This window comes from Cibotium barometz, chromosome 30 (genome assembly GCF_041138505.1).
Source record: "Cibotium barometz isolate CiBa-2024 chromosome 30, ASM4113850v1, whole genome shotgun sequence".
Taxonomy (NCBI): Eukaryota; Viridiplantae; Streptophyta; class Polypodiopsida; order Cyatheales; family Cibotiaceae; genus Cibotium; species Cibotium barometz.
Window position 1 is genome coordinate 8,588,224 of NC_141075.1, and position 24,437 is coordinate 8,612,660.

Genomic DNA, 24,437 nt, shown 5'->3' on the forward strand with positions numbered 1-24,437 from the left:
TTTTTTTATTCATAATCCTTCTCCTAAAATAGTTTTCTTCATAGCATCCTTCACACGAGAAACTTCTAATTGTTACTATAGCCCTATCACAATCTCTTATAGTTCCATAATCTTTTTGGATGATATAAGGATGGTAGTGACAAGTTTTTTAAAAAAAAAATCTTGGTAATTGAAAAAGAGCTTCACTTTGTTGCTTGTAGCAGGACCCCCAAAAAGAATAAGACAACTACATGAACCACCATTTAGTGTTGTTGGATCAAAGAAGGATGTAAACATTGACTAAAAAAAGCTTTTAGACACACTGAACCAGCAACCCAAAGGTCATTGCGACTTTCGCTAAGGTTCTCCATTTCATCTCTATATATTTCTCCAACATTCTTGATTGAAGCATACTCCTCCAAATAAATGTTAAAAATTGCATTTTCTTTTGAAACAAGAAGAAGAATCCATGCTAACACAATCACAAACTATAATCAGTTATATAACGTGTATTTCTTAATTTCAAAATCGGATAGTGAACGAGTTTTAAATTGTTTCTCAAAATATAAAATTTTAAAAACTTTTCGAGCAACTTTTATATATTTAAAAATACATCCTACATTAACTGTAAATTCGACCCATTTTTGGAAAGTCAAAACTTTCATAGGACTAACTAGATCAACACATGTTCAGCTGAACGACAACTGAATAAACTGTCAAAACTTAGTTTGAGGCATGAACATTTATAGGTTTAGCTATCCCGTCACGTAGGACACCATATACACTGGAAATGATACAAAAGGACACCTGACATTTGTTGGCAATCTGTGGAAACTTGCAAGGGCCGCATTGACCAATTTCCGTAAACACTCTGATGGCAACTCTTCACTTCCTACCAGCGGCAGCAGGCACACATTACCTTTAGGCCAGCAATGTCTACTGCAAAAAAGCATTCAAATGTACCTTCTATGGAACTTGGCTTCATGCAAGCCGCATATACTCACCACACCAGTGGTCCATCAAAAACAATGCCAACCAATATAGCTTTACCTAAACCCGTGGCATTGGTCCATCAAAAAGCAGCCAAAAGCCAGTGCAGACATCCGAGTCCAACGCTTGCTGAACTGCGAGAAAATGAAGACCACCACAAGCTTTTTTGGTGGCCTGCCATGCTTCTGCTTCTTGGTCTGCCTCACGGCTCTTTCGATAGAATGCATAGAGCCAACGGTCTGTAATACCAGTTGACAGAACTACACATGCCTTTCGCCGGTCCACCTGAAGCGATGCCAATTCCAGGGTATTTGTCCAAGCTGGCTCCCCAAGCAACACGGCAGTACCATTAGAAAAAGGAAGACAGCTATTGCAATAACACAGGACAGCAGTATTATACTGATATACCAGCAAGTGGAGTAGCACGAGTTGAAGCCACAGCTACACCCGGAATTACTGCATTAGGTGGCAAATTCACACCCAAGGTATCCAGAGAGAAAGAACTCCCAAATGTTGAGCCTTGTTCTATAGCTGCAACCTCTTCAAGAACCCCTGTCATGTCCAACACCTTCTCTTAGTTAAAAAGAGACCTTCCTAGAAGGCAGAGTACAAACAATGCTACAGCAGTAAAGGAAACACAACATAGAGGGGCGCTTCCTCCATGGTTGGTCACTCTCGGAGGAAGGCTACATTGCTAATACAAGGGTAGAAAGCCACACTAGGGGCCTTCTCTGAGAGTTAAACACCTGCCTCCCATCCTCCAAAGAGGGGGGGCTAGTGAAGAAAGGACCCTCCAACATTCTGAGGATCCAGAAGGGTCGGATCTTGCCTCGAAAGAGTGTCATCTCGAGGGCAGAGCCTCTCTACTAGACTGCGACAAAATAAATCGATAGCCCGACGGCTGGGGGAGTAGAATAGCCCCGCGAGGGAAGGAGAAAGGGGGGGGGGGGGGGGTGAGGGTTAGTTGGGGTTGGGTTTGACGCGAGAGAGAGAGAGAGAGAGAGAGAGAGAAAGAGAGAGAGAGTGAGGCTGAATCCTTTGTCTGCTCCCTAGGTGCCAAACCCAACTGGGGCAACGGGTGCCTAAGGCTGGGTCGTCAGGGGGGCTGCACAGACCCCACGCCCACTCGAGAGGGATCTGTCTCCTGCAGGATCTGGAGCTGTAGCCAGGGGAGCCTGTGAGAGGTGCTCAAATCAGTCCGCTGTAGGAATCTCAATCCCGGGTGTCTCATCTGCGGCAGAGGTCTCAACAACCGCGTCTGTCCCAGGGGCCTGACAGCGATGGTGATGCCTGCGGCAATGGCCCCGTCAATCCCACCCCTGGTCTTGGTCCTGGGGGGACGGCTGCAAGGGAAAACCTGGTGGAGTTTTCTGATCTCCAGCCGCCGGCCCTGGGCGCCGGCTGGTGCAGGCGCTGGCTGAGGAGAGTGGGGAGGGGGAGGAGGTTGATGGCAAGGTAAGAGTGGTGAGGCTGCATCAGGGGGTGCAGGCTCTGGGTGAAGAGGTTGACAAGGTGGGTATGAGAACCGGTAGAGGCAAGAATGGGCCAAGTGCTCCATCTGGTGACAGATGAGGCACTGGAACGCACCTGCTAAAGAAAGGAGGAACTGTCCAATCAAGGAATCACCAAGTGTCACGGGACGTTCTCCAGCGAGGGAGAAGCACCTGGAGGGAATGGAGTCCAGCTGCCCGCACCACAGCTGACGCTGCTATAGGGGGGACTCAAGGACCTGTCCGAGGGTGCATCCAATCAGCAGGAGTAACTCCAGATACTCCTTGGGGAGTCCAGGAAAGCAAACGGTGACAGGAAAACCTGCTACTCCAGCCAAAAGGTCGGACTAGGGGAAAAAACCGTGGTGCCAGCATGCAAAAAAAAAAACTGACCTACAACTCGAGCCCACCTCCGCCCCCCTCCCTCACCTCTCGCTTGCGCCCCCTGTGTAGCATACACGAAGCTAGGACCATGTGAAGCAACGGGGCCTTCTTTAAACCTGAGATTAGTGAGTCTTTAGCAATCCTTTAAACAGCATACATGAATCTGAAAGATGTAGTCGAGACGACACCAGATGGGGTCCCAAATTACCCACTAAAGCAACACCCCCCCCCCCCCCCCCCCATCCCCCCCCACGGCTCCAATGAGGTGATAGCTAGTGGTGAAGGCATTTGTCTAGGACCAGGAGGTCCTAGGTTCAAAACCCCCCTTGGTGCTTTCTCAACAGCATCCCCTACAGGCGGATAATCAACCGCCTACGGGCTGTAAAAATCGATGACTATGGGAGGATCTTGGGCCCAAGGCCCATGGTCACGAGAAACGGCCGTTTCAGTCCTTAGAAATGTGTTTCCCTGTTTCAGGACCCCATCCGTTTCCATGGCCGTTTCTCGTTTCCCAAGTGATATTGTCACAGGAAACGGCCGTTTCCACTCCTAAAAACTCGTTTCCCCATTTGCATTCCTCGAACGTTTCCGTTCCGGTTTCTCGTTTCTGGTGACTATGCTAAAGGCCATTCGGGGGGGGGGGGGGGGGGGGGGGGGGGGGAGGCACCCCACCCCTGTCAGAATGCACAACGGAAATGAAGACAACTACTGTAGAGAGCAATACACAGATGAGAGAGAGAGAGAGAGAGAGAGAGAGAGAGAGAGAGAGAAGCTGTGTAACTCTGCTATGTACACCAAAAAAATCCCGAAAATATACATAATGGAGTGTGGGGGCAAGGGGCCCCTGGCTGCTGGTCGGCCAGCCCAAAATCAGCCAACAGCTGCCCTGGCTGCCCACGACCAGCAACCTGACAGTCGGCCACCACTCAGGGATGGGTCGGGCAGCACCAGATCAGTTGGGCAACAAACAAGCACAGTCGGCCAGCATCTAGGGGCAGCCGACAGCCCATACACAGCTCTAGAAAAACAAGGAAAAATACGGAGAGTGAGGAAAAATGGGAAGACACTAAATACGGGCGGGCACACCCACAAGCCCTGACATAGTGTACAGACAGGAGATGACTGCTAACACCCCCTCTCAGCTCCTAGATGTGGAACCAACCCCAGTGAACTGGAGTGCTGCCGGAGCATAGTCTGAGGTAGAGACGTCGTGAAGAGGTCCGCCACATCAAGGTAGGATCAAAACGTACGTACGGATCCAATCCGTACCGTACATCCATACCGTACGGAGATCCGTAGGTACGGATCGATCCGTACTTCCTTTTTTTTTTGCGGCGTGCCTGCGTCTTGTGTCTGCGTCTTGCGTCTGGACTCTGGAGGCCGTACGACCTCAACCTTCCGGTAAGACCTAGCCGCCATGCTCTCTCTTCTCTACAGTCGCACTCTCTCTCTCTTCGCTACTGTCGCCGCCGCCTTCTCCCTGGGCCACCCACCCTTGCTCAGGCCCCCAAGGCACCAACATAACTCTCTCTCTCTCTCTCTCTCTATCTCTCTCTGAGCCTTAGCCCACCATCTGTGGACGACTCACTTGTGACAATAAGTATTAAGTATTAAGTATGATTAACTTATTAAGTATGATTGACGACTTGTGATTCTAATTTCTCACTTTTGAATTAGTAGGTTTGTGACCTTGTTGTGTCTCTATTTCGAAAGTTTTATATGTCAATGTGGACATGGACTGAAATTTTATGTAGGTGGCTGAAATTTCTGAGATTTTATGTATTTTTACCAATGGTACGTATTTTTACTACCTTAGATTTTTTTTCCGTACCAAACAACGTACAGTACGTACGGATCCGTACAGTACATAACGTTTGGTACCACCTTGCGCCACATTGTCCTCCGTCGAACAATAAAGAAGTAAGATGTCACCAACCAGGATCTTCTCACGAACAAAGTGATATTGTATCTCTATGTGCTTGGTCCGGGCACGGAAGACCGGGTTCCAAGCAATAGCAATACAACTCTGGTTATTGTACTGGATGACCGTGGGCTCCTTCTGTGGAAACCCAATCTCGCCAAGCAACCTCCGCAGCCACACAACCTCGCAAGCAACACCACAAGCAGCCTGGTACTCTGCCTCTATAGACGACAAGGCAATAGTTGGCTGCCTCTTGCTGCTCCATGAAACAGCTCCTAAGCCGAGAGTAAAACTGTAGCCTGATGTAGATCTCCTCTCCCCAATCTGAGTCACTCCAACCTTGGAGTCAAACTCGTTCCTTCGTTTCACCTCCAGTGGTGTAGAAGAGTCCAAGATCCTTCGTACCCTGCAAATACTGCAAGATCCACAATCCTGCGTCCCAATGAGACTTCAACGACGTCTACATAAACGAGCTCAACAGCCCCACAGGAAAGCTCAAGTCCAATCTCGTGTAAGTTTACAAGCTTTCAGCACTCTCTCTCCCAGGTCCTCAGGTTTGTGATAAGTGGCAGTCTGGTAATGGCCACTTAAGTGTGGATACGCTGCCAGTGCAGGCTTTCCGAGACCAGATGGTGGATAGCTTGCCAGTTGATGGCAGCAGTTGGCAGGAACTTTCCAATACTGATGTTGGTAGTTCTTGTGTTCGTCGTCAGTCAAAGGAAACTGAACAGGTAACTTATGCTCTGATGTCTCGTAGAATTCGGGACAAAGAAACTCCTGTAGATGAGGATGTTCTTTCCACGGGGAGCTTTCGGAAAGCCAGGCAGGTGGCAGTTGATTACTTGCTGAAGGAGGTGCATTCTCCAGGCTTTGTGGTTCCGGATTCAGAGGGGGTGGTTAACAGGTTTCAGAAGGCCTTGTGTGGTCTTCAACAGGTTTCCAGGACTAGGCTTTGCACCGTAACAGGTGTTGATCCTTGTGAGTAGTGTGATGCCTCTTTGACTCAGAAGCAGAATGGTTCATTGATTTGGTTGATGGACACCAGATTGAACGGGAGCTTCCTGATGAGGCAGTTGAGCTCATGGTTGCAGAAGACTCTTTGGGAGACAGGATTGCGTATCTTGTGGTTTCTGCGGCATGCGAAGGATCATGGACTCTTTTACACAGGAGGGGGATTGATGGATGGACTCCACGGTTGGAGTGACTCAGTTTGGGGAGGAGATCCGGACACGAGGAGATCTACTTCAGGCCCAGGAGCTGTTTTACGAAGCAGTAAGAGGCAGTCATCTTTTGCCTTGTCGACGACAAAGGCAGAGTACCGGGCTGCTTGTAATGCTGCTTGTGAGGTAGTGAGGATGCAGAGGTTGCATTGCAGGATTGGACTTCCACTGGAGGAAACCATGGTCATCCAGAGGCACTTTGTTTGTGAACAGATCATTGCTGATGACATCTTGCTAGAGTTCTGTTCGACGGAGGACAGTATGGTGGACCTCTTCACAAAGTCGCTATCTCAGTAGTTGCTCAGGCGCTCAGGCGGCACCCCAGCTCCCTGTGGTAGGTTTCACAGCCAGGAACTGAGAGGGGGTGTTAGAAGTCATCTCCTGTCTTTATGTTGACACCAGGGCCTTTGTTGTGGGTGTGCCCGCCCTTGTAGGTGTTTTCTCATTTTTCCTCACTCCCCATATTTTTCCCATTTTTTCTATGGTTTGGGGGCAGCACTGTGGTGGCAGGAGGACCCATTTGTTAGCCGACTGCATCAGTCTACTTGCTAGAGGTGGCCGACAATGTTTGACAGGTCGTGGACTTCACAGCTGCTGGCCGACAGTGCTCAGCTGGCCGACTGGTGTTTTGTTGCTGGTCGTGGAGTTCTACAGGTCCTGCCGGCTGCCCATGAGCAGGCCGACTACAGTATTGGGGCCATATAAAATGGCCCCATAGCCCCCTTGTCAAGTTGTATCATTTCTGGGATCTTCCTTGTGTATATAGAGCAGAGTTACACGCCTCTATCTCTCTCTCTTGTGCTGTTATTTTCTGCATTGCGTTTTGCTCGTGTTCCCAAATCTGGTCATCATCTCCGCTGCGTATTCTGACAAACTGCATGCGTGCATGTGACATTCCCTCTTGCTTAGCTTGGCGACAGGTTCATGGCTTCGAGGTAGTCCGCCAATAACTGTGGATACTCGAGGAAGAATTCTTCATCTAGCCCAACGGCTTCATGGGTCCCCTGATCTTTGAACTTGGTATAAAATTGGCAAAGTCGTCGTCTGGAACCATGCTTCCAACGATATAGAAGAATCTGCTCGGGCTCTACCACTTCTACTTCATCAACCATTTCTGACTGCTACTCTTCTGTGACATTCTGCAATGAAGCCTGAAGGTCCGATATAAGGCTTTAACACCAAGAGACGTGGAAGACGTGCATCGTCCAACTGCCTAGCAATCTAAGTTGCATGGCGACATCACTTAACTTCTTGATGATGGGAAAAGGACCAAAACTCCTAAATAACAACTTTGGACAACGCTTGCTCACTTGCTTGAGTCTTTGCTTTGTGATCCTTAAGTATTCCCAATCGCCCTCTTTGAAGTTGACGTCTCTCCGCGACTTGTTTGCATGTCTGGTATAAGACTCCTAAGCTTTGGTAATGTGCTCTTTGACTAACTCAATCATGGCTGAAAATGTTTCTGACGTCTTGTTGGCTTCCAAAGAAGGAGATATCATCCGCGTGAGAAGGGATGAAAATCTTCGACCAAGGCTGCCTCATAAGGAGTTATGCCAACACTTGATGACTGTGTCATTGAGAATCGCCTGCACCAACGGAAGATGAAGTTCCCACTTCAACTATTGATCATGGCAATATGCTTTAAGCACATCGAAAGCCAACATGTTCTAAATCTCTGTTAGGCCATCAATCTGGGACGGAATGCACTGGACAATTGCAATTTGGTACCAAAGTTGTCGAACAAAGCTTGCCCCAAAAGTGAGATGTAAACTTCGGATCCAAATCTGAAGTAATGGTCCGTGGCAAACCACATATTGGATACCAATGTAGGAGAAAAAGCCGAGCTATATCTTTTGTTGTGGCCATCTCTTTGCATGGTATAAATATACAAAATTTATTGAATCTGTCAACTATCGCCATACACTGAGTATTCCGGGATCCAGTAGATTCGGGAAGTGGTCCAACGAAATCCATCAAAATGTCCTGAAAAGGATCCTCAGGGACAGGCAACAGCTGAAGCAACTCTGCCTGTTTGGTGTGAGGTACTTTCACTTTCTGACATAAAAGACATGAGGAAACATAGTTGTATACATCCTTGCGCATCTTCGGCCAATAAAACGATCTTTCTAACTTCTCCAAAGTACTGTTGATCCCGCAATGATCATGAAGAAGTGACAATCTCTTCTCCCTTAGAACACATAGTCGACTCTTGAAAAAGAGCCAACCATCCTATATGGTATAATGACCCGGTTCTGAATAAAGGGCCATATTGTAAGGAGTTCCAAATTCCGGACAATCTGCATACTGTGTCTTCATACTGTCTAGGTCCTTTCCTTGTATCTCCAACACAGTGGACTCCTGTACTATCTGAATACTATCTTTTCGACTCAAAGCATCTACTACAGGGTTGTGCTTACCCAGTGCATGTTGAGATATCGAGCTCGTCTAGTGAGGCGGTGGCCACTGATGACCCGCCTGGGGGATAGGCCCCACACTTACACCACTGGCATGGTTGGTGAGATCATGGGAGATATGCGGCCAGTGGGATGACACGCTGTGTGACAGCCATTCTAGAGACTGGCATAGTTATAGCGCCAGCTCATTTAGTCGGGTTCACACTATAGAGAACCCGTGTATGTATTTGGTTGAGTACCTTTCATATTGTGTGTACTCTTATTCTTGTATATGGTGTGTTGAGTGTTGAGTAGAGAAGAAGAAGATTTTCAGCCTCTCCATTTGTGTGTTCTCTATTAGGGTTTTGTGAGTGTGTGTGTGCGCTTGTAAGAGCTCAAGCTCTCCTCCCCCCTGCATCTTTTCATGGTATCAGAGCCTGGTTCGTGCTAAGGGCTGAGCTGCAAGCAAGAGAACCACAGGAAGCGGTACGAGGGTAAGAGCTTCAACTACTCTTCCCTATTGTGTTGGTGACTACACCCTTGTCGGGAGCTCTACGGGAGGCACCGGCAAACGATCTCTGATTGAGGAGCTTTCTTCGCGGGAGTAAAGCTACAGGGCAACTATACAGTCCTTCGGACTAAAATTTTCGGGCCGAAAACGCGTTTCGGGCGCGTCTGGACCTCCGTTTTTCAGAAAGCAGGCGATTTCGAGCACTGCGGGTAAGTCATCAATTCTCTGCAGAACTCTGTTTTAAGAACTGCAGGAAGACAGATTGACTGTGCAGACACTGTGGGTGCTGCAAAGAGGTCTACAGTTGCCATTGGGTGTATGTATGTGCATTGAAGTCACTGGTTGTGACATTTGAGAGTACTGCAGTACCGCTGTGCAGAAAATACTGCAGGTTGTGCAGAAAAACCAGAGTGCAGTTTTTGGTGAAATTGTGTGTTTGGCAAGATGTCTAATGATAGCATAACACAGATTGTGGCTGAGAAGCTGGATAAGAATAACTTCCATGCTTGGAGGTTCAGGTTGACGAATTTCTTGATGGGAAAAGGTTATTGGGACTACATAGAAGGTGAGCATGAAGAGGCACCGGAGATACCGGATATAAATCCGACTGCTGCAGATGTGAAAGAGTTTAAAGACTGGAACCAAGGAGCTAGGAAAGTAATGTATTGGCTTTCCATTAGTATACAGGACACCATGATTGGGCACATTCAGGATGCCAAGTCCCCCAAGGAGGCGTGGGACACCTTGGTAAAGCTTTATGAAACAAATACCAAGGCACGTAAGATACAGTTGAAGAATGAACTTCATACTGTGGAGAAAAAGAGCATGTCTGTGAATGACTATGCGTTGAAGATAAAGGGTATTGTGGAATCCCTTGCATCTATTGGTGTGTCAGTAGATGATGATGACAAGGTGGAAGTCTGTCTACGTGGTCTCGGGCCACAATACAAGGCGTTTAAGACGTCTATTCAGACTCGGGAAAACATTCCCAACTTTACAGATTTGGTGTCTATGCTGATTATCGAAGAGAAGAACTTGGGTGAAGACCAACAGTCTTCACAAAGCAAAAACAGTTCAGAGCAACAGGCCTTCTACACGAGTTCAGGAAGAGGACGAGGTAGAGGAGGCCGTGGACGCGGTCAAGGAGGTGGCCGAACAGGTAATCAGAATTATGGCCAGCAGCAACAGCAACAACAACAGTCCCAGAATCAACAACAACAACAACACGCAGGTGGAAGAGGCAAATTCAGAGGCAGGGGGAGTCAAAGAGGCCGTGGAAATTGGCAAAGACAATATAATGATACACGTGAATGCTATTATTGTGGTAAGCCAGGACATGTGCAGTCAGAATGTTATAAGAAGCAGGCTGACATGCAAAATGGGAAAGTGCAGCAAAACAACTATGCATCCTCAAGCAGAAATAATAAGGACAATGAAAGGTTGTTTGTTATGCAGCATGTTGTGAATGCCATGTCTGAAAATGTTGATGCAGCACAAAAAGATAATGTATGGTATGTGGATTCAGGCGCTTCGAACCACATGACGAGTCATGGGGAGTGGTTCAAGGAGATGAAGAACCCGGAAAGACCAGGTTTTGTGGAAACAAGGGATGACACTGCTCATCCAATTGCCCACGTTGGAGATGTGCCATTATCTATGCAGGATAGCAAAGTGAAGTACCTTGCAGATGTACTTCATGTACCGAACATAACAAAGAATCTGGTTTCAGTTGGCCAGATGATTGAGCAGGGGTTGCAGGTTCGGTTTAACCCTGATGGGTGTTATGTTGAAGATTTCAAAGACAAGTGCAGGTTGGTTGCAAAAGGCAACAGAGTGGGCAGAATGTTTACGTTGGATGTAGACATGCCTGAAATGAGTGCTGCGATGTTTGCAAATGGTTCAGGAATTGTTGCAGACACAGACATATGGCATAAAAGAATTGGACATGTGAATGTGCAGAGGTTGAAGTCTATGCAGACAAAAGGAATTGTGACAGGACTGCCAAAATTTAAAGTGAAAGGTATGCATAAAATCTGTGAAGCATGCCAATTTGGGAAGCAAACAAAGCATGTGTTTCCACGTAACAGATATGTGAGCAGAAATGCACTAGATCTTGTGCATTCAGATGTATGGGGTCCTACGAAGACCGTGTCTATGGGAGGCTGCAGGTACTATGTCACTTTCATTGATGACCACACAAGGAAAGTGTGGGTATATTTCATGAAGGAGAAGAGTGAGGTTTTCACTCACTTTCAGAATTTCAGAGTTTTGGTTGAAAAGCAAACAGGAAAATATGTCAAGTGCCTAAGGTCAGATGGAGGGGGAGAATACTTCTCCAATGAGTTCTCTGAATTTTTGAAGAAGAATGGAATTCGGAGACAGTATACATGCAGATACACTCCGCAGCAAAATGGAGTTGCTGAGCGGAAAAACAGGCACATTGCAGAGATTGCGCGAGCATTGATGGAAGAGAAGAATATGCCGCATTGCTATTGGGCTGAGGCTGTTTCTACAGCAGTATACATCATGAATAGGACTCCAACTGCAGCCATACATAATGTAACTCCAGAGGAGAGGTTTACTGGCAGAAAACCAGATTTATCTCATCTGAAAGTCTTTGGATGCATTGCATATGTGCATGTGCCAGATGAGCTGAGAACTAAGCTGGATCCGAAAGCTGAAAAATGTGTGTTTATTGGATATTCCCTTGAGCAAAAGGGATACAGGTGTTATAACCCTGCTACACGTGAGTTGAGGGTAAGCAGGGATGATGTATTTGATGAGATGAGCAGCTGGTATGCTGCTGAAAAAGAAGCTGTTGGGACTGATGTGAGTGGAAGTGTGGTTGCACATAATGCAGGTCAGCAATCACAATCTTTGAGTGGACCAGGAGAGTCCTCATCTAGTGGGTCTGTTGATAGACCATGGAGTGGCAGGCTGCGTCATAATACCAGCCCTGCAAATGTGATTAGTACATCACGTAAAGGAAAAGAGAAAGTGGTTGAGCCCCTTGGTATGCCTGACATTTCTGCAGGGCATTCTCATGTTGATGGAGAGTCTAGTGGCTCAGATATGAGCCTTGATGAGGAGCTTGGGATCCCAGCTATGAGAACACCTGGTGTAAAGAAGGCTATGGAAGCCATGAATGAAAAGCTGCGAAGATCACAGAGAGTGAAGAACCCTGTGCAGAGATTTACATATGATGGTTATGTGGCACATCACTATGCATATATGGCAAAGGTTGTGCAGGTTGTTGAGCCCACATGCATTGATGAGGCTGTTGGAAATGTGCATTGGGAGAAAGCCATGGATGAGGAGATGGATGCACTATATGGAAATGAAACTTGGGATTTAGTGCAATTGCCAGAAGGCAAGAAAGCCATTGGATGCAAGTGGGTGTACAAAGTTAAACATAACAGTGATGGAAGCATAAACAGGTACAAGGCTAGATTGATAGCCAAAGGATATGCGCAAACATATGGGATTGATTATGAGGAAACTTTCAGCCCAGTTGCCAAGATGGCAACGGTGAGAGTTGTGATAGCAGTGGCTGCGTCAAAGCAATGGTCTTTACATCAGATGGATGTAAAGAATGCATTCTTGCACGGGGATTTGCAAGAAGAGGTGTATATGTTGCAGCCACCTGGTTATGAGGATGTGGGTCACCCCGAGCATGTTTGCAGGTTGAAGAAAGCCTTGTATGGTTTAAAGCAAGCACCAAGAGCATGGTCTGACAAGATTTCTAAATATCTTGTCACTATTGGCTTTCATGTAGCCAATGCAGATTTCTCATTGTATGTGAGACATGGTGATAGAGGGGTTGTGCTTGTTGTCATCTATGTAGATGACTTGATCATTACGGGGGACCATGATGCAGAGATCTTTGATGTAAAGATCCTGCTTAGACAGAAGTTCGAGATGAAGGATCTGGGGGAGCTCAGATATTTCTTGGGCATTGAGGTGATTAGGTCACCACATGGTATTGGATTACTGCAGAGACAGTATGGCTTGGACATGTTGTCCAAGTATGGTATGACAGGCTGTAAGCCTATTTCTGTGCCATTGGATCAGAATGGCAAGTTGAGTGCAGATTCAGGAGAGATCTTGGAGGATCCTACTATGTACAGGAGCATAGTAGGAAGTTTGATCTACATGACGATCACCAGACCAGATTTGAGCTATGCTGTTGGGTTGGTGAGTCAGTTTATGCAGGTTCCACGAAAACCGCATTTGGATGCAGTGAGACGCATACTGAGGTATGTGAAGTCTACTTTGCATTGTGGACTATTCTATGAGACTGGGACAGAGATATGTGTACATGGGTACACAAATGCTAATTGGGCTGGTAGTATCTCAGACAGAAGATCTACCAGTGGATTCATGTTTTCTTTGGGGAGTGCTGCTGTGACTTGGAGCAGCAAGAAGCAGCCTACGGTTGCTCTATCGAGTACAGAAGCCGAGTACAGAGGAGCTACTATGGCAGCATGTGAGGTAGCTTGGTTGAGGAAGCTACTTGGAGATTTGGGTCTATCAGTGGATAGACAAGTTGTCATTTTCTGTGACAACATTAGTAGTATACAGTTGGCCAGGAACCCAGTCTTTCATGCTCGTACGAAGCACATAGAGGTCCACTACCACTTCGTGAGAGAGAAGGTCTTGGCAGGAGACCTTGACCTTGTTTATGTCAGCACAGAGGATCAGGTAGCTGACATCTTCACCAAAGCATTGGGTACAGAGAAGCTCCGCAGATTCAGGGCTTCGCTTGGTGTGCATGAGATGGAGTTGAGCTCGAGGGGGAGTGTTGAGATATCGAGCTCGTCTAGTGAGGCGGTGGCCACTGATGACCCGCCTGGGGGATAGGCCCCACACTTACACCACTGGCATGGTTGGTGAGATCATGGGAGATATGCGGCCAGTGGGATGACAGGCTGTGTGACAGCCATTCTAGAGACTGGCATAGTTATAGCGCCAGCTCATTTAGTCGGGTTCACACTATAGAGAACCCGTGTATGTATTTGGTTGAGTACCTTTCATATTGTGTGTACTCTTATTCTTGTATATGGTGTGTTGAGTGTTGAGTAGAGAAGAAGAAGATTTTCAGCCTCTCCATTTGTGTGTTCTCTATTAGGGTTTTGTGAGTGTGTGTGTGTGCTTGTAAGAGCTCAAGCTCTCCTCCCCCCTGCATCTTTTCAGTGCATACTCAATCATTCCGCCAAACCGTTGGAATATCTAACTCCACCGGTGCTATCTATTGCTCCATAGGGCACTTAGCATAGTCTGCAACCACTTCAAGGCCTCGTGGTCTGTCTTCATAGTAAATTCCCTTCCATAAAGAAAAGATTTCCACTGTTTCAAGGCTGTGATAACCCCTAGTAACTCTTTGTCATATACAGAATAATTTTTTTCTACATCATTCAAGTTCTGTTGTAATACACCCGAGTCTTCCTTCTTGTTGCAATACTACTCCAATGGTGAGATTACTAGCATCAATGATCACCTCGAAGGGATCATCCCATGATGTGAGTTTGAGGACTAGTGCTTCTGAAGCCACCTTTTGAATAGCAAAGAATGCCTCTAAATCCTTTCCTTTGACTGAAACTTTCTTTCTTCTAGTCTTCACTCCCTTGAGCAAATCTATCAAAGGTGCTACAAGGTTAGAAGACCGATCCATATGCGAGCTATATGCTTGGCAAAGGCCCATAAGAGATCATACCTCTTGGGCTGTCTTCGGAACATTCCAATAATTGAGGATTGCCTTTATCTTCTCAAGGTCAAGGCAAATTTCGTCAGAACCGATCACGTAGCCAAGGTAGTGGACTCCTTGAACTCCAAATATGCTCCTCTTTGCATTGATGCAGAGTTTGTTATCTCGCAAAATCTACAAGACCTTCTGCGCATCCTTCTCATGATGTTCTACAGTGGTAAAAAAAAATAAGAATGTCATCCAAAAAAATGAATAGACATATACCGATAAGTACGGCGAAGACTCGAGACATCATCTTGTTGAAGGTCGCCGCTGCATTGGTCAAACCAAAAGGCATGACCACAAACTCGTAATAATGACTTTGTTCTGTTCGAAAGGCCGTCTTTGGGATATCGGCTTTGAAAATTCTAACTTGATGATAGCCACTTTTGAGATCAATCTTTGTGAAGTACTTAGCACCGTTGAGTCTTTCGAGGATGTACTCTATCCTTGGCATGGGAAACTTGTTCTTGATTGTCAACTTATTCAAGGCTCGGTAATCCACTGTCACGTGCACACCCATCAGGTGTACAAGTGGCATGGCATCATCAAGCATTAATCAAGACATCTAAGTATTATTCAAGCATATATCCGCATAAGCATGTATATGGGGGTGTTTCAGCACCAACATCAATACCTTAGCCTTCATGAGCATGTAAGGCATTTAGTTGCATCAGGTCGGGGCTGTTAGCACCAGCTGACAACAGATGATGACCAGCCGACAGCAGTTAGGCATTTATGGCAAGTCGTGAGCATCTGGGGGGCTGGCCGACTGCAGCACACTGGCCGACCAGCAGCCAGGTTCACATATATATAGAAGCGCATCCATTCAGTCCATCATATCTTAGTTCAGTTCATAGATCATCCATCTCCTCAGCGTTTCCTTCCCAAGTAACAAGGAGAGCATCAATTCAGCATCAGTTCATCAGCGTTTTCAGCATACATCAGGTCCAAGCTTCCCTTCAGCGTTTCCTTTCCAGGAGACAAGGGAAAGTAAGTGGGACAGCAGTTCATCCAGCATATAGTCATCAAATCAGCATATTCAGCACCATAGGCAGCATATTCAGCATATAGTTCATCGTTCCTACCTCCTACATAGAGGGAAGCCGGCATCGAAGGGTGGATCTCAGCACTGGAGCAAGGAACAGTCCTCATCTTCAGCATTCAGCCCATTCCTCTCATCCCGAGAAGGGTCTTCATCTAGGACAGCATCATAGATCTATTTAGATCTCATTGTAACCCATTCATTTAATATAGCTGCATTGCATTGCATTGACACTATTTGTCTATCTCTTAAGCATCATTAAGTGTCACGTGCATCCCGCACTTGGATGCCACGTAGACATTTCTGTACAGAAGGTGCAGGACCTGGGATGGTGAACTGGTCCCATGTGAGCCCAGTCCGGGACGAGTCAGCCAGGGATCCATCTCAGTCGTCCGAGGTCAGGTGTGCATTGTCCTGCACACGAGTCCAAGGTCAGGTGTGCACTGTCCTGCACATGAAGCAGTGCCAGTCCGCGCTGTGAGTCTCCCTCTGGAATGATGTCAGATGTTCTGTGTATCTGGTTTGCAACTGGATGCCAGGCCTCTGTAGGCATGTAGGTTTGCATGTAGAGATGGGGCCAGCCATAGGGCTACCCCAGTGTGAGGATTTGCACTTGCACTTGTAGAATGGGCATGGGGGAGGTGTAGAACCACCCCCAAGGGGCCAGGAGGGCCCACATTGTGCCCACCAGCCATGGCTTGGGCTGGAAGGGCTGTCGGCCAGCCCTAGGGCTGCTGGACAGGCAGCCGACAGGGTTAGAAACCCTACCCAGCCAGTCGGCCAGGTGTGGGGGGCAGTCCCACACCCATGCGCATGGTGCCCAGCAGTCAGGAGGCTGTCCCAGAACATATGCGCAGGCTGGACAGTATTGGCATAGTGTGAAAGCGTTAATTATAAGTGTGCAAGCACTTTATTAACAAGACACAGTCGTGGAGCTCCCTGAAGCCAGCCGACTGCATATAGTAGAGGGTATAAATACCCAAGACATAAATCATTTCACTCATCTCATAATTCACCAAGTGCTCCAAGCGACCAAGGGCCAGGACAGCCAAGAACATTGCTAAAGCAAAGGGGTGAAGGACTGAAGGTCAAGGGCAGGTTTTCCAGCCAAGAAAAGGTCAAGTACTTTGTATTTGTTTCAGATTTACATCATTCTAATAAAGCAAATACACCATCCGTGGTGGGGGCCCTACAGAGGGTAATTGGGACCCAATATTGTGTCCTCTCCATCTCCCCCCTTCTCTCTCTATTTTCTGCACATCGTCTTTCAGTTTGTGCGTTAATTCCGTCGCGAAAAGAGTGCTGATTTCTGAGTTTTGAAGTACCGATCCTTCTCCGAAGCTTCCGCATATTACAGTGGTATCAGAGCCTACTTCAAGGACGAAGATTCAGCAAAGAAAACCAGAAAATTTTTTCGCTCGTGTGGTTGGTTTTTAGACGCCGGTGGACTACCCCTTTCGGAGTGACTCCTGTCCCTCGAAGGACGGTTGGTTTTTAGCCTCCGGAAGCCTCCGGAAGTCTCCCACACAGATAGTGGATGGTCAGATTGCGTTCCGGAAAGGAATTGCATTTTCCCACTATGGCGAGCTTTGGCGACGAGAGAGAACCAGAACCATGGGACCAGAGTGCACCAGGCAGCCCAGCTAGGGCACCCGGCTTGAGTGTACAAGACATGTTCCAGCAGATGATGCGAGCAATCGCAGACCAAACAACCAAGTTGGATGAGCAGAAGGCGCGGATTTTGGCTCTGGAGGAGCGTTCTCGCTCTCCAGCGTCGCGTTTTCCATCTCCTCCTCCCTCTCCTTCCGTACCCCAGATACCAGATCCTCGTCACAGGGACCCTCTCGAGGGGTCACAGCCGCAGCCAAGCTCCTTGCTTGAGATGCAGATGCGAGCATTGGAGATTCGACAACGAGAAGACGACGCCATGCGACGAGTGGAACACGAGCGTTACCTCAGAGCTTTGGACGCCAGATTGACACCGGCGGCGCCCTCGAATCATTTTCCCGAGAAAATGAATTTCAGTAAGTATAATGGTAAACTCGATCCCACTACTCTGTATTCATGGTTACATCAATTTGAAGCTTACTTTGCCGCAGTTAGGAAAACAGATACTGACAAAGTGATCTTAGCCAGTTGGTACTTGGAAGGTGAGGCCATTCCTTGGTGGACTCAGTGGGCTCATGCCCACACCAGAGCAGGTATGGCAGCTTATGGGTGGGACGAGTTCGTCCGCGACCTTAAGCAGCGGTTTCTACCGCCCCACTACCTTGAGCGACCCGAAGACGAGTTCAGGGGTGCGCGTTAGAACGCGCAACCAGTCCTTCAGTTTGCCAATAGAATTTCGACCTTGTGTCTACAGTTAGGCTTATCTGATTCGGACAAGAAAGGGCAGTTTTTGTATGGCCTGGACACGCAAATCCAATGGGAGGTGCGTATGTTCAGGCCAGCCACCTTTGAGGACGCACTCTCGCTTGCGCAGAGTGCAGAAATGAAACACAATGGTGGCAAGCCCAAGACTTCCCAGCCGGCTTCTCCCAAGGCTAACGCCTCGGGGGGCAAAAGCCAGAACCAGACGGGGTCTTCCCCAGGACAGAGCCCGGGAGCCTCTGGCTCCAAGAACTCGAACAATGCGTCTAAGCTTACTCCAGACCAGAAAGCGGAGGCATGCAAGACAGGTGGCAAGTTGAGTGCTGAGGAGCTTGCTCAGTACAGGAAGGAGGGTAGATGTTACTTTTGTCACACAAAAGGACATACTTCTCGGGATTGCCCGAAGAAGCCTCCAAAGGCCGCCGCCGCCTCCACAGCTTCCGTGGTGAGCACAGCTCCCACACAGACACCAGTGGCTACCCCTGGTTCTTCAACCCCCGGTGCTTCAGTTGGAGCAATTATTAGCCGGGAGCTCGAAGATAAGCAGAAGGGCGCCCATGACCAGGAGTATGAGCGCAACGAATTGCTCAAGTCCTTTGGCTACATAGGTGGCCAGAGAGTCGTTGTCTTGTTTGACAGCGGCAGCACGGAGGATGTGATCACGGAAGAGGCCGCTAGGCGTGCCCGTTTCGAGCTAACTCCGGTGGACAAACAAGTTGAGGGTTTTAGCACAGGTATGACAACGAGCGTCAAGTATGAAGCTCTAGGTGCTAAGTTAGTCATTCAGGGCATAGAGTTTGTGCGTGACTTTATGGTTGCCCCTCTTGTAGGAGCAGACATAATTTTGGGTATCCAGTGGTTTCACAAGTTTCTTCCTGATGTCAAGTGGGACAAGCACACGTTCCAGATTGATCAGAATGTGTCAAACACCCCGGTGACCATTAAGTGTGAGCCAGGTATTCCAAACTTTCCGCTCATAAGCCACTTGCAGGCTAAGCGAGCAGTTAGGAAAGACGCACAGTGTGCGATGATTTACATCCAGACAACCCAAACGGTGGCCAGTGCTTCCGAGAAGTACTCGACTCTCCATGAAAAGTTCCAGAAGATTTTTCTTCGGGACAGTCTCCCTCCCCAGCTTCCCCCGTCCAGACCGGAGGATCACAAGATTGACCTCCTCCCAGGCTCGGAACCCCCGAGCAAGTTTCTGTATCGCCTTTCTAAGGCAATGGAATCGGAGTTGGACCGCCAACTCCAAGAATTGTTGCAAGCTGGCTTCATCCGCCCCAGCGTGTCGCCATTTGCAGCACCGATCTTATTTGTCAAGAAGAAAGATGGGTCTTCTCGGTTGTGTGTCGATTATCGTGCACTCTTTTAAGCTGACTATCAAGAGCAGATTCCCGATGCCTCGAATTGACTATATTCTCGAGAGGCTGAATGGAGCTAAGGTGTTCTCTAAATTGGATTTAAAGAGTGGGTACCACCAGGTTCGGATTGTTGAGGGGGACATCCCCAAGACAGCTTTCCGTACAGAACGGGCCCACTATGAATTTGTGGTTATGCCATTTGGATTGACGAACGCCCCAGCTACATTTAACCGCATGATGATGCGTATTTTCCGGGAGTTGATTGGAGTGTGTGTGTTCATATTTCTGGACGACATACTCATATTTTCAGCTACAGTTGAGCAGCATGACATTGATGTGGAGAAAGTCCTTAAGTTGCTGGAAAGCAACGAGCTCTATATCAATGAAAAGAAGTCAGAATTTTATCTGTTCCAGGTACATTACTTGGGATATATAATCAATGCCGAAGGCATTCGACTTGATCCGGCTAAAGTGGCCGAGATTGTTAACTGGGAAGTACCTCAGACTGCTTATGACATTAGATCATTTGTGGGTATATGCCAGGCATATTCCACCCACATTGACAAGTTTTCTGATCTCTCGGCAGACCTCACCGATCTGCTAAAGGGAGTGAAAACAAGGAGGCAAAAGATTCGAATGACTCCACGAGCGTTGGAGGCATTCCAGAACCTCAAGGTGGCTTTGTCTGAAGCGCCTTGTTTAGCCCTTGCCTCATGGGACGAACCATTTCAGGTGATCACCGATGCGAGTAACATCGCAATTGGAGGTGTATTACAACAGAATGGGCATCCGGTAGCTTACATGTCTCGTAAGTTACTGCCCGCCAAAAAGAACTACTCAGTCTACGATCGTGAACTCCTAGCAGTTATACAGGCCTTGAAACATTGGAAACATTTCCTGTATGGCCGTGACTTCGAGGTTCACACTGACCATCAGGCATTGCGCTGGATTCAGACGATGCCAAGTGCACAGTGGAGTGATCGACAACACCGCTGGAGTCAGATATTCCAGCAGTTCGGTGGTATGATTGAGTACCTTCCAGGAAAGGCCAATCCAGTGGCCGATGCTTTGAGCAGGAAGGGACAAGTATCTGCGATTCAGACCACTAGACTTGACCTTGTTGGTACAAGACTAGAAGACATGAAGCACACGTACGCGGATTCCAAGGAATTCGGTACACAGTGGGAACAGGCATTGGATGCCACAGGACCATGCCATTTTCTGATACGTGATGGTTGGCTTTTCTACAAAGGCCGACTATGTGTCATGAAATCATTCCAGGCAGCTCTTCTCCATGATGCCCATGACGCCATTACAGGTGGTCATAGGGGCATGAATTCGACTCTGGAGAAATTAGAACGGCAATACTATTGGCCAAAGATGAGGCGTGATGTGTTTACTTATGTACAACGCTGTGACATTTGTCAAAAGGTGAAAGCTCCTCGTGGAAAGAAGATAGGGTTGTTACAGCCTTTGCCAATTCCTGAGGGTCCTTTCCAAGACATTTCTATGGACTTTGTCACAAATCTGCCTCCCAGTCCGAGTAAGCGTAATACACAGTGTTTGACTATTGTTGACAAGTTCAACAAATTTGTGATGCTTATTCCTTGTTGCAGGGCCAATGTGACCGCCGAGGATGTTGCCCAGCTATTTATTCGGCATTGGTACCCGATTGGTGGGATTCCTAGGACCATAGTGTCAGACCGAGATGCCAAGTTTACCAGTCATTTTTGGAGGGCATTGTTTGATAATTTTGGTACTAAGTTGAATTTTTCCAGTGCATTCCACCCACAGACAGATGGCCAAACAGAGATATACAACCAGTTGGCCTTTGATGTGCTGAAGTGTTATGTCCACGATCAGCAAGGTAAGTGGGAATCGTTTTTGCCTTTAGTTCAAGCTGTTCTGAATGACTCTTTTTCTTCAGCTATTGGCAGGACTCCATATGAGGCAGCGTTTGGAAGGCCTTTCCAGTCGTTGTTAACCAGGACTTCGTCTTCAGTACCGGAGGCGAACAGAGTGACGGAGTCTTACCAGGAGATCCTAGAGTCCGTTAAAGACAGATTGGCTAGAGCGCAAGAGGCCTACACTCCAGGACAGGCCAATAAAGACCGAAGGGACATGAAGTTTTCGGAAGGCGATTGGGTGTATCTTCGGATTATGAAGCAAAGATTGAAGCAGGTGGGCAAGCGATGCCCAAAGTTGTCTTTCAGGAGCTTCGGACCATTTCCCATCCGGAAAAAGATTAATGAGGTGTCTATGCAGTTAAAGCTACCTCCGAGTTGGACTATGCACGATGTATTTCATGTCAGTTGGTTAAAGCCATATGCAGGTCCACCCTCTTCAGAGGTCATAGACGAAGCGGAACCCGACATCATTGATGAAGCTGAAGTAATGGTTCCAGAACAGATCCTTCTGCACCGTTTCAAGCATGGCTCAGGCCGAAGACTACGACAGTTCCTCACGAAGTTTCAGGACCGAGGAACTCATGAAGCGGTATGGCTCGACAAAGAATTTTTCGAAGACTATCCGGCATTATTGACGGATTATTTGGAGGCTATGCAGCTTCCGTCAAGTTAAGCAGAAGGGGATGTCACGTGCATCCCGCACTTGGATGCCACGTAGACATTTCTGTACAGAAGGTGCAGGACCTGGGATGGTGAACTGGTCCCATGTGAGCCCAGTCCGGGACGAGTCAGCCAGGGATCCATCTCAGTCGTCCGAGGTCAGGTGTGCATTGTCCTGCACATGAGTCCAAGGTCAGGTGTGCACTGTCCTGCACATGAAGCAGTGCCAGTCCGCGCTGTGAGTCTCCCTCTGGAATGATGTCAGATGTTCTGTGTATCTGGTTTGCAACTGGATGCCAGGCCTCTGTAGGCATGTAGGTTTGCATGTAGAGATGGGGCCAGCCATAGGGCTACCCCAGTGTGAGGATTTGCACTTGCACTTGTAGAATGGGCATGAAGGAGGTGTAGAACCACCCCCAAGGGGCCAGGAGGGCCCACATTGTGCCCACCAGCCATGGCTTGGGCTGGAAGGGCTGTCGGCCAGCCCTAGGGCTGCTGGACAGGCAGCCGACAGGGTTAGAAACCCTACCCAGCCAGTCGGCCAGGTGTGGGGGGCAGTCCCACACCCATGCGCATGGTGCCCAGCAGTCAGGAGGCTGTCCCAGAACATATGCGCAGGCTGGACAGTATTGGCATAGTGTGAAAGCGTTAATTATAAGTGTGCAAGCACTTTATTAACAAGACACAGTCGTGGAGCTCCCTGAAGCCAGCCGACTGCATATAGTAGAGGGTATAAATACCCAAGACATAAATCATTTCACTCATCTCATAATTCACCAAGTGCTCCAAGCGACCAAGGGCCAGGACAGCCAAGAACATTGCTAAAGCAAAGGGGTGAAGGACTGAAGGTCAAGGGCAGGTTTTCCAGCCAAGAAAAGGTCAAGTACTTTGTATTTGTTTCAGATTTACATCATTCTAATAAAGCAAATACACCATCCGTGGTGGGGGCCCTACAGAGGGTAATTGGGACCCAATACTGTGTCCTCTCCATCTCCCCCCTTCTCTCTCTATTTTCTGCACATCGTCTTTCAGTTTGTGCGTTAATTCCGTCGCGAAAAGAGTGCTGATTTCTGAGTTTTTAAGTACCGATCCTTCTCCAAAGCTTCCGCATATTACATTAAGTGCAGTTTAGTTAGCCTAAGGTTGTGTTTACAACGGTCAATCTCTCTCACATGTCACATTGGTATCAGAGCATTACAAGGTAACCAACCTTAGATCATTTTCATTCCATCAATCATTCAGTCAGACATCATGTTAATCGCTTCCGCACAGTTAAACCCAGTTCTCAAAATCTTGCAGGCCATCCTTAAGGATTTTCCCTTAGGCATGCATTAGTAACCCATCCATCTGCATTCTTGCACAACATATAGGGTTGCACATGGCTTGCATAGCAGACATCTTAGCAGTCAGTCTTGCATCTGCAAGGCATACGTGTTTGCCCATGAATTCTCTCGGGAAGAATGACATCCATCATCAAAGGAGTACATAAAGTTTTGGGCTTCAACTGGCAGCAGCAGGGGGTTCTCTTCCACAAAAGAACACAGAAGTTGGCTCCAACATCGCCTCAGGAGGTTCAGAGGTTCAAGAACGACGGAGATGGTGGGTGAAAGGATTCCACAGATAGGTCAAGGGTGACTCCGGTATTTCCAAGCAGTTTAGTAGCATTTGCCATTCAGTTCCCGCAGTAGACAAGTCTTTGGCTCAAAGGATTCAACTCCTACAGTCAACCTCAATCCCGGCAGAAGAAGGGGGCAATGGTTTCAATGGAGAAGGATCACCAGAGTCGTCGAAAGGTTGCCACGTATACCACCTAGCAATAGTTTAGCAGAGAGGAATGTCACGTGCACACCCATCAGGTGTACAAGTGGCATGGCATCATCAAGCATTAATCAGGACATCTAAGTATTATTCAGGCATATATCAACATAAAGCATGTATATGGGGGTGTTTCAGCACCAACATCAGTACCTTAGCCTTCATGAGCATGTAAGGCATTTAGTTGCATCAGGTCAGGGCTGTTAGCACCAGCCGACAGCACATGATGACCAGCCAACAGCAGTTAGGCATTTATGGCAAGTCGTGAGCATCTAGGGGGCTGGCCGACTGCAGCACACTGGCCGACCAGCAGCCAGGTTCACATATATATAGAAGCGCATCCATTCAGTCCATCATATCTTAGTTTAGTTCATAGATCATCCATCTCCTCAGCGTTTCCTTCCCAGGCAACAAGGAGAGCATCAGTTCATCAGCGTTTTCAGCATACATCAGGTCCAAGCTTCCCTTCAGCGTTTCCTTTCCAAGAGACAAGGGAAAGTCAGTGGGACAGCAATTCATCCAGCATATAGTCATCAAATCAGCATATTCAGCACCATAGGCAGCATATTCAGCATATAGTTCATCATTCCTACCTCCTACATAGAGGGAAGCCGGCATCGAAGGGTGGATCTCAGCACTGGAGCA

At 47.7% G+C, this 24,437-nt stretch overlaps 1 protein-coding gene across 2 annotated transcripts in view; it reads right to left on the reverse strand.

Moving 5' to 3' along the window:
- Positions 1-550: 550 nt before the first annotated feature.
- The window catches only part of LOC147621120 (protein TAB2 homolog, chloroplastic-like), a 187,238-nt gene continuing 163,351 nt past the window's right edge, over positions 551-24,437 (reverse strand). Inside the window, exons 4-6 of one of the 2 annotated variants that reach the window (XM_086823849.1) lie at positions 1,378-1,521; positions 1,030-1,289; positions 780-918 (exon numbers count right to left, since the gene is read on the reverse strand). In XM_086823849.1, coding sequence (XP_086679975.1) covers positions 1,030-1,289; positions 1,378-1,521 — 404 coding nt within the window. In that variant the 3' untranslated portion in view covers positions 780-918. Of the gene's footprint in view, positions 1,290-1,377; positions 1,522-24,437 lie in introns of both variants that reach the window. The other variant, XM_086823850.1, reaches the window with a different exon arrangement.